Raw genomic sequence first — 11,268 nt, 5'->3', positions numbered from 1 at the left:
AACGTTGATTCAACCAGTTTTTGCCGTGTGGGTTATTACCAGTGATGTATATCAACCCTGGATTGCAGATGCTATGTATTGGCTAGTGAGAGGCATTGAAGCCACCAGTCAGCCATATTGGCACTCCCGAGAAGGAGGAGTCCTCCATTGGAATTCAACGGTATTTCAATTAAATGTTTATTAAAGGACAAAATTACATGTATTTAATTATTTTTGTTGTTGTAAATGGGGACAGTAACACGAGAACTTTCAAAAGAAATCACAGTTAAAGGAAAATATATATATATTTATATATATATTTATGTTTAGCTCACATAATATAATTTAAAAGTATGAATTAAGATGGTTGTAATGGAATAAACATGCCAAAACAAATGTAGACATTATTACATGCATTTCTATAGCTTCCAAAATATTTTTTACAATGGTAGGGAGTGCCAAGATGGAGGCATGTGGCTTCAACATAGCGCCCCCTTTCAGTCATCCAGTGTATACTGTGAGGGAAAAAAGTATTTGATCCCCTGCTGATTTTGTATGTTTGCCCACTGACAAAGAAATGATCAGTCTATAATTTTAATGGTAGGTTTATTTGAACAGTGAGAGACAGAATAACAACAAAAAAATCCAGAAAAACACACGTGAAAAATGTTATACATTGATTTGCATTTTAATGAGGGGAATAAGTATTTGACCCCCTCTCAATCAGAAAGATTTCTGGCTCCCAGGTGTCTTTTATACAGGTAACGAGCTGAGATTAGGAGCACACTCTTAAAGGGAGTGCTCCTAATCTCAGTTTGTTACCTGTATAAAAGACACCTGTCCACAGAAGCAATCAATCAATCAGATTCCAAACTCTCCACCATGGCCAGGACCAAAGAGCTCTCCAAGGATGTCAGGGACAAGATTGTAGACCTACACAAGACTGGAATGGGCTACAAGACCATCGGCAATCAGCTTGGTGAGAAGGTGACAATAGTTGGTGCGATTATTCGCAAATGGAAGAAACACAAAATAACTGTCAATCTCCCTCGGCCTGGGGCTCCATGCAAGATCTCACCTCGTGGAGTTGCAATGATCATGAGAACGGTGAGGAATCAGCCCAGAACTACAAGGGAGGATCTTGTCAATGATCTCAAGGCAGCTGGGACCATAGTCACCAAGAAAACAATTGGTAACACACTACGCCGTGAAGGACTGTAATCCTGCAGCGCCCGCAAGGTCCCCCTGCTCAAGAAAGCACATATACAGGCCCGTCTGAACTTTGCCAATGAACATCTGAATGATTCAGAGGAGAACTGGGTGAAAGTGTTGTGGTCAGATGAGACCAAAATCGAGCTCTTTGGCATCAACTCAACTCGCCGTGTTTGGAGGAGGAGGAATGCTGCCTATGACCCCAAGAACACCATCCCCACCGTCAAACATGGAGGTGGAAACATTATGCTTTGGGGGTGTTTTTCTGCTAAGGGGACAGGACAACTTCACCACATCAAAGGGACGATGGACGGGGCCATGTACCGTCAAATCTTGGGTGAGAACCTCCTTCCCTCAGCCAGGGCATTGAAAATGGGTCGTGGATGGGTATTCCAGCATGACAATGACCCAAAACACACGGCCAAGGCAACAAAGGAGCGGCTCAAGAAGAAGCACATTAAGGTCCTGGAGTGGCCTAGCCAGTCTCCAGACCTTAATCCCATAGAAAATCTGTGGAGGGAGCTGAAGGTTCGAGTTGCCAAACGTCAGCCTCGAAACCTTAATGACTTGGAGAAGATCCCTCCTGAGATGTGTGCAAACCTGGTGGCCAACTACAAGAAACGTCTGACCTCTGTGATTGCCAACAAGGGTTTTGCCACCAAGTACTAAGTCATGTTTTGCAGAGGGGTCAAATACTTATTTCCCTCATTAAAATGCAAATCAATTTATAACATTTTTGACATGCGTTTTTCTTGATTTCTGATTTCTGTCTCTCACTGTTCAAATAAACCTACCATTCAAATTATAGACTGATCATGTCTTTGTCAGTGGGCAAACGTACAAAATCAGCAGGGGATCAAATACTTTTTTCCCTCACTGTATATAAATAATTGGTTATTACTTTGTTGCTTGTAAAATAAACACAATTTTGCAAAACAGATCATTCTCATTTTATTAATTCAACAAGTTATCATGTTTTGTGATCAAGTACCAGCATTAGAATTCATGTATTATTATTAAGATAAAGACAACACATGCCCTATCACCTAAGTATGCTGATTATGAATACGTCCCAGGAGAATTATCACCCGTTATCAGACATCCTCGCTGAAGACATTCTCAAATACTTTACGGAGAGAGACCTTGACAATCTCCTTGAAGTCCTGTCCGACGAACACGTACAGGATAGGGTTGAGGCAGCTGTTGACATAGGCCAGAGAGCGTCCCAGGGGGTACAGAGCCACCACTTCAAAGGACTCAAACCTATACAAAAGCAAAATAACTATGATGTGATACGGCAGCCAGCACACAAAGAATGCTGCCACCACGCTCAGAATGACCTGTAAGACCCTCTGTGACTTGAAGCGACCTCTGCTCACCCTCCTGCCGATGAGCAGGTAGCAGACAGCGATGACCAACAGGGGAACGAGGAAGCCGAGGACCAGCCTGGAGAAAATTTTGGCATGCATATGCGAGGAAGAACTGCCGCACCTAATTAAGTTGTCATCAATGTTGATGGTCTGATTATGGATCATGTCGGGGAGACTGAGGAGCATGGCCAGGAACCAGGCCAGACCACACTGCAGCCACGCCAGTGTGATTTTCCGGTGGTTCTGGGCCCATACGGGCCGTATGACCAGGACAAAGCGGTCTAGGCTGATCAGAACCAGAGTGAAGACGCTGGCGAACATGTTGAGGTACATTACCGAGGGCATAACCTTGCACATAGCCTCTCCGAACGGCCAGTTGAGTTCCAGTTTGATCACAGCTATGCGGAAGGGTATGGAGAAACAGCAGAGGAGGTCTGCTACAGCCAGGTTTACAAACCAGACGGTGTTGACTGTCCTCTTCATCTTCACTCCAGCTATCCAGATGACAAAGGCGTTGCCTGGGATACCGAGGATGCACACGATGCTGTAGATGACAATGGACACCACCCAAATGGGCTGATTTCCCTGCTCCGGTTGATGAGTTTCATTGAACATGTAATTATAGTCATCATAATAGTAATCGTCGGACACCTCTGCGAAATCCTCGTTCATTTTGTACCTAGGGGAGGAATTGTTTGATACTTAATACACACAATTTTCAAACGTTATGTTTCAATTTAACTGAGCATAGCACTGAGTTTTATCAGTGAGGTCATTCTCAGAACCATTCATAATTAATGACAACAGTCTCACTTACATTTTACATTTTAGTCATTTAGCAGACGCTCTTATCCAGAGCGACTTACAGTTTTAGTGAGTGCATACATTTTTCTATATACCATGGGAGTATATTAACTGAATTTCAATTCAAATATTAGCACCTTCAATATATTCAGAATGTTGATCCTTAGTTTCTACAGTCATGAAAAAGAGGGGTGTCAAAAAGTAATACAAATAAATAAAACAAATCTGAAAATAGAATCACGGTATCCAAGTATGTTTTCCCAAGTCAATTATTTCAAAGGTGCTACACAAGAATTGTAGGCATACCTGAAATTTTAACAGAAAATGTGCATAAAACTTACCCCATCTCTCAGATCTTCTTTATTAACCGAGTAACAACAACAACTTAGTGACATCTGAAGTAATTTGTTGTCATTCGAATTTGTAATTTATAATGGAGTGTTGCAAGGATAGCACCTGATCGGAAGAGGCAAAATAGATGTGAGTACGTGACAAGATCAGCCAGTATGATAAATGTATGCACTCACTAACTGTAAGTCACTCTGGATGAGAGCGTCTGCTAAATGACTAAAATGTCAAATGTAAAATATGACTCAATAACTAGTTTTGAAAGTACCCACTGGGCAAACCACGTAATTTCAACGTGGATAATTGGGTAATACTTGGTCTTTTTTTTATTTTATTTTTTATAATTTTTCTTCAAAAAAAAATTCTCCATATTTTTTTAAATATATTTTTTTATTTTTTTTATTTTTTTAAATAAATGCACTGTTGGTTAAGGGCTGTAAGTAAGCATTTCACTGTAATGTCTGCACCTTGTCACGATCGTCTAAGGAAAAGGACCAAGGCACAGCGTTGAATGTGAACATATTTATTTAATTTGATGATCACACGATCAAAACAACAAAAGGACGACGTGATAGTCAATGGTCATACACTAACCAAAATACGAACAAGAAACCACAAACACAAAGTGAAAGACAGACAGTTAAATATGGCTCCCAATCAGAGACAACCAGCTGACACTCGTTGCCTCTGATTGGGAGTCACTCAGGCCAACATAGAAATACAAACATAGAATTACACACCCTGGCTCAACATAACAGTGTCCCCAGAGCCAGGGCGTGACAGTACCCCCCCCTAAAGGCGCGGACTCCGACCGCGCCAACCAAACACAACAGGGGAGGGACCGGGTGGGCACTCCGCCTAGGCGGCGGATCCGGCTCCGGACATGACCCCCACTCCTTCTCTAACCCCCCAAAGTACCCCTGGTCCGGTCTGGCCCTGCTGACCAGAGCTGAACTGAACACTGGTGGAGCGGATTGCTCTAGCTCCGGCGTGACGCAGCACCTGACCGGTGCCGGACCCGCCACCGGTGGAACAGGCACGGGCCGTGCCGGACTGACGACGCACACCACTGTCTTGGTGTGGGGAGCAGGAGCGGAGAAGCGCACCACTGACTTGGTGCGGGGAGCTTGGATGGGCCGGACTGGGCTGGCGACGCGCACCACAGACTTGGTGCGGAGAGCAGGAACGGGCCGGACAGGGCTGACGAAACGCACCACAGACTTGGTGCGGGGAGCAGGAATGGGCCGGACTGGGCTGGCGACGCGCACCACAGACTTGGTGCGGGGAGCAGGAATGGGCCGGGCCGAGCTGGCGATGCGCACCGTAGACTTGGTGCAAGTGGCAGGAACAGGCCGGACCGTACTGGGAACACACACCACTGGCCCTACGTGGGGATCAGGAACAGGCCGGACCGGACTGGCAACACACGCCAGTACCTCTCGCCGTGCCTCTATATCTTCCACCCCCTCTTCGACCAGTGGCCCCCGTAACCTGGCGGCCTCCTCTGCCAATCCACTGGGCCGCTCTGCCGCGGTCTCCTGCTGGCCCGTCGTCCACGGCGTTAGCCCCCCCCTAAAAAATTTCTGGGCGTTTCTCCTACCCGTGGACCAGGTCTCCATGTCCCTCGCCAGCCTTTCGCCCTTCTGCCACAACGTCAAGCCCTTCTCTTCCTCACTCGGCTTGACCCAGTCGAGGAGGCGAAGGAGATCTGTTAGGGATCTCCCTGGCGATGGCTCCTGGACACGCTGCTTGGTCACATCTTGGTGGTTTCTTCTGTCACGATCGTCTAAGGAAAAGGACCAAGGCGCAGCGTTGAATGTGAACATATTTATTTAATTTGATGATCACACGATCAAAACAACAAAAGGACGACGTGATAGTCAATGGTCATACACTAACCAAAATACGAACAAGAAACCACAAACACAAAGTGAAAGACAGACAGTTAAATATGGCTCCCAATCAGAGACAACCAGCTGACACTCGTTGCCTCTGATTGGGAGTCACTCAGGCCAACATAGAAATACAAACATAGAATTACACACCCTGGCTCAACATAACAGTGTCCCCAGAGCCAGGGCGTGACACACCTGTTGTATTCGGCGCATGTGACCAATAAAATTTGATTTGATTTTGATTTGATTAGATGTTGATCAATGAGATTACAACCTATATTCACCATAGCATGTGATCGGAAGAGGCAAAATAGATGTGAGTACATGACAAGATCAGCCAGTATGATAAATGTATGCACTCACTAACTGTAAGTCACTCTGGATGAGAGCGTCTGCTAAATGACTAAAATGTCAAATGTAAAATATGACTCAAGAACTAGTTTTGAAAGTACCCACTGGGCAAACCACGTAATTTCAACGTGGATAATTGGGTAATACTTGGTCTAGATGTTGATCAATGAGATTACAACCTATATTCACCAACTCAAAAAGACGGGCAAAAGTTAGTTGAATTTCCAATGTGTTAACACTATTCTTTCATCGATGTAAAAGCACACCAAATTCCAATGGAAAAACAATGTCTGATTTTTGCTTTAGTTGCTTCTTTACAGTGCATTATGGAAGTATTCAGAATCCTTGACTTTTTCCACATTTTGTTACGTTACAGCCTTATTCTACAATGGATTAAATAGTTTTCCCCCTCATCAATCTACACACAATACCCCATAATGACAAAGCAAAAACAGGTGTACAAATTAAATATTAATATTATAATTATTATTTAGGATGTCTGTTTTTTCCATTCATGTGAGAATATGCTAGACAAGGGAATTATGTTTGCTCTTTTGCTATTAGTTTGATGTTTAAAATAACTGAATTAGAATATACATTCTCTCTGATATACAGTATGTGTCGTTTTCTGAGAAGTGTGACATCATGCGTTATCAATGACCAAGAAGACTGCTTCTGATCAAAATATAATGTATTACTTTTATAAAATGAACATCAGAGATTAGAGGATGGTACAGTATAACATTACAGAGTAATTATTAGACAAACCACTAGCATTGACCCATGAAACAGATGAAGCTATACAAGACAAGGCAGATTCCAGGTCTAAGGATAGAAATAGAGTTACTAGAACATACATTATTCCCTTGAGTATACTGTTAAATTGCTGTTGTCTGAGGGGCTTTGTCCATTCTAGTCATCCTATTTCTATGGCTCCTACATTGTTTACGAGGAAATGCGTCTACACAAGGGCTGCGTCTACAAGGCAGCCCAATTCTAATCTTATTTCCACTAATTGGTCTTTTGACCAATAATATCAGATTTTTTCACATCAGATTTTTTCAAAGCTGATCATGTTTGCTCAAAAGACCAATTAGTGAAAAAAAAGAGAGAATTGGGCTGCCTGTGTAAACACAGTCAGAGGCTAGAAGGGTACTTAAAGGGGAAATAAGCAGTTGAAACAATAAGAAAGTGTGCACTCCGCCCCTGTTTCTGTTAAAAGCTAAGGGGTTGAACATCCATGATATCAACGTTTTTTGAGGCTATATGATATTTGTTTACATTTACTTTGTTTACAAACATTGGAGTAAAAAAAGCTTATATTTTGGGTTCTGATGGGGTACGACAGTTGAACTAAGCTCATGAGGAGTTCATAAGTTGTATTCTTAAATAATCAATGGGTACATATCATAAATGTATAAGTCCAATAATGGATGTAGCAACTGCTGATTGCCCCTTTAAGTTCAAATGTAAGTTTCCATTTCCGATCAGATAATAGTTCACTTCTTCCTGCCCCAACTAAACTCCAGCCCACCCAATATATCCAGCCCACCCAATATAGAACTAAGCTCATGAGGCGTTCATAAGTTGTTGTTCGGATTTTTCGTTATTTAGCCCTCCGAAAAGGCTCTCCAGGAAGCACACAATGTCATGACTCGTGTTTTGTCCTTAATTTTATTTTAAATCATATGACCACAGGTCATAAACCTGAATTACAACAAACAAATAATGACAATATATTATTCAAATATATAATGTAAATATTATTCAAATAATATAATATAATAATAATGTAAATAATGAAAATCAAATAAGCCTACAACACCATCAAAAATGTGGAACAGACCGGGCCGGGCTGGCGACGCGCACCGTAGACTTGGTGCGAGTGGCAGGAACAGGCCGGGCCGGGCTGGCGACGCGCACCATTGGCTTGGTGCGAGGGGCAGGAACAGGCCGGGCCAGGCTGGCGACGCGCACCGTAGGCTTGGTGCGAGGAGCAGGAACAGGCCGGGCCGGGCTGGTGACGCGCACCATTGGCTTGGTGCGAGGAGCAGGAACAGGTCGGGCCGGGCTGTGGAGACGGATAGGAGACCTGGAGTGAAGAGCTGCCACAACCCTTCCTGGCTGAATGCCTACCTTCACACACTCTGTGTGAGGCATCAGCACAGGACGTGCAGGGCTGTGTACCCGTACTGGCATAACAGCACGTGACACTGGCGCAGGATATCCGGGACCGAGGAGAGGCACTGGAGACCACGAGCGCTGAGCCGGTACACTCCGTCCTGGCTGCATGCCCACCTTCGCACGACACGTGCGGGGTGCTCGCACAGGACGTACCGGACTATGCCGGACCACTCGTGGCACAGTACGCAGCTCCGCATATCCCGGAACCTGCCCAGTCTCATGCTGCCATGCCTGAGTACAGGGAGTTGGCTCTGCTCTCCATCCAGGCTCCGCCAACCTGCCTTCTGGCCCCCCAAACCCGGTGGCCTCCACTCCTAATCTCCCATTTCGCCCTGTGGCAGCCTCCTGCTGCCCAGTCGCCCATGCCGTGTGCCCCCCCCCTAGAAATGTTCTGGGGTTGCCTCTCGTCCGTCCAATGACGACACTGTTGACGCCGTTGCTCCTCTCTCGCCAGGGCCTTAACCTTAGCCCAAGGCCCTTTGCCCCCGAGCATGTCCTCCCAGGACCACAATTGGCCCACCTGGGCCATCGCCAACCTCTCCAGCTCCTTTCCCGGCGCTTCCTCCCATGTCCAGGCCGCCTGCTCCTGGACACGCTATGGTCCTGGTATGGTGGGATCTTCTGTCACGATCGTTAGAGTGAGTGGACCAAGGCGCAGCGTGATGTGCGAACATACTTATATTTATTAAATGAAACCACGATAAACAACAAACGATAACGAACCGTGAAGTCCTTGGCTACAACATAAACCATACGGAACAAGATCCCACAAACACTGAGGGAAAACAGACTGTTTAAATATGGTTCCCAATCAGAGACAACCAGCAACAGCTGACACTCGTTGCCTCTGATTGGGAACCACTCTGGCCAACATAGAAACAGAACAACTAGAATATAAACATAGAACACAAACACATAGAATATACACACCCTGGCTCAACATATAGAGTCCCCAGAGCCAGAGTGTGACACAGAAAATGTGCATAAAACTTACCCCATCTCTCAGATCTTCTTTATTAACCGAGTAACAACAACTTAGTGACATCTGAAAAGTAATTTGTTGTCAATCGAATTTATAATTTATAATGGAGTGTTGCAAGGATAGCACGTGATCGGAAGAGGCAAAATAGATGTGAGTACGTGACAAGATCAGCCAGTATGATAAATGTATGCACTCACTAACTGTAAGTCACTCTGGATGAGAGCGTATGCTAAATGACTAAAATGTCAAATGTAAAATATGACTCAAGAACTAGTTTTGAAAGTACCCACTGGGCAAACCACGTAATTTCAACGTGGATAATTGGGTAATACTTGGTCTAGATGTTGATCAATGAGATTACAACCTATATTCACCAACTCAAAAAGACGGGCAAAAGTTAGTTGAATTTCCAATGTGTTAACACTATTCTTTCATCGATGTAAAAGCACACCAAATTCCAATGGAAAAACAATGTCTGATTTTTGCTTTAGTTGCTTCTTTACAGTGCATTATGGAAGTATTCAGAATCCTTGACTTTTTCCACATTTTGTTACGTTACAGCCTTATTCTACAATGGATTAAATTGTTTTCCCCCTCATCAATCTACACACAATACCCCATAATGACAAAGCAAAAACAGGTGTACAAATTTAATATTAATATTATAATTATTATTTAGGATATCAGTTTTTTCCATTCATGTGAGAATATGCTAGACAAGGGAATTATGTTTGCTCTTTTGCTATTAGTTTGATGTTTAAAATAACAGAATTAGAATATACATTCTCTCTGATATACAGTATGTGTCGTTTTCTGAGAAGTGTGACATCATGCGTTATCAATGTCCAAGAAGACAGCTTCTGATCAAAATATAATGTATTTATTTTATAAAATGAACATCAGAGATTAGAGGATGGTACAGTATAACATTACAGAGTAATTATTAGACAAACCACTAGCATTGACCCATGAAACAGATGAAGCTATACAAGACAAGGCAGATTCCAGGTCTAAGGATAGAAATAGAGTTACTAGAACATACATTATTCCCTTGAGTATACTGTTAAATTGCTGTCGTCTGAGGGGCTTTGTCCATTCTAGTCATCCTATTTCTATGGCTCCTATATTGTTTAGGAGGAAATGCGTCTACACAAGGGCTGCGTCTACAAGGCAGCCCAATTCTAATCTTATTTCCACTAATTGGTCTTTTGACCAATAATATCAGATTTTTTCACATCAGATTTTTTTCAAAGCTGATCATGTTTGATCAAAAGACCAATTAGTGAAAAAAAAGAGAGAATTGGGCTGCCTGTGTAAACACAGTCAGAGGCTAGAAGGGTACTTAAAGGGGAAATCAGCAGTTGAAACAATAAGAAAGTGTGCACTCCGCCCCTGTTTCTGTTAAAAGCTAAGGGGTTGAACATCCATGATATCAACGTTTTTTGAGGCTATATGATATTTGTTTACATTTACTTTGTTTACAAACATTGGAGTAAAAAAAGCTTATATTTTGGGTTCTGATGGGGTACGACAGTTGAACTAAGCTCATGAGGCGTTCATAAGTTGTATTCTTAAATAATCAATGGGTACATATCATAAATGTATAAGTCCAATAATGGATGTAGCAACTGCTGATTGCCCCTTTAAGTTCAAATGTAAGTTTCCATTTCCGATCAGATAATAGTTCACTTCTTCCTGCCCCAACTAAACTCCAGCCCACCCAATATGAGTCATCACAGACAGGACATAGATCTGAGAAGTCTGAAACAAAAAATGTAAGCTGTCAGCAAGAGAGTGTTCAGATTTTTCTGACATATAAATGAACCCAAGCTGTTGTCACAACACTTCAATCTTTATGCTGTTACACGGTGAAAACCTCTCTAGCATCATATGGAGTTAGTCAAGTTTAGCATCATATGGGGTTAGTCTGGTGCTTATCATTGCTCTATAGTACTGCTATGTGGCTTTATGGAGAACTTCTATGCCAACCAGTCAGGACCAGTTGATCTTTAAACTGTTGATTTTTTGAAAATTACAAATATTACAGTAAGTATGAGATGAGGAAGTAAGTGGTTGATGGCTGTAAATTATATATATATATATATATATATATATATATATATATATATATTTTATGTCTTGA

The 11,268-nt window shown here is 42.9% G+C and overlaps 1 protein-coding gene across 1 annotated transcript; it reads right to left on the bottom strand.

Moving 5' to 3' along the window:
• Positions 1-2,285: 2,285 nt before the first annotated feature.
• Positions 2,286-3,233, bottom strand: LOC311135821 (C3a anaphylatoxin chemotactic receptor-like; the record flags this gene model as incomplete). The annotated part of the gene is made up of 1 exon (XM_084169859.1): positions 2,286-3,233. The coding sequence occupies one exon, from the start codon at positions 3,231-3,233 to the stop codon at positions 2,286-2,288; it is 948 nt and encodes a 315-aa protein (XP_084025985.1).
• Between the last annotated feature and the right edge of the window lie 8,035 nt (positions 3,234-11,268).

Source organism: Coregonus lavaretus (genome assembly GCF_964263955.1).
Source record: "Coregonus lavaretus genome assembly, chromosome: 10".
NCBI classification, from domain to species: Eukaryota; Metazoa; Chordata; class Actinopteri; order Salmoniformes; family Salmonidae; genus Coregonus; species Coregonus lavaretus.
Note: the sequence above shows the minus strand (reverse complement) of the source record. Positions and strands in the feature narration are given on the sequence as shown.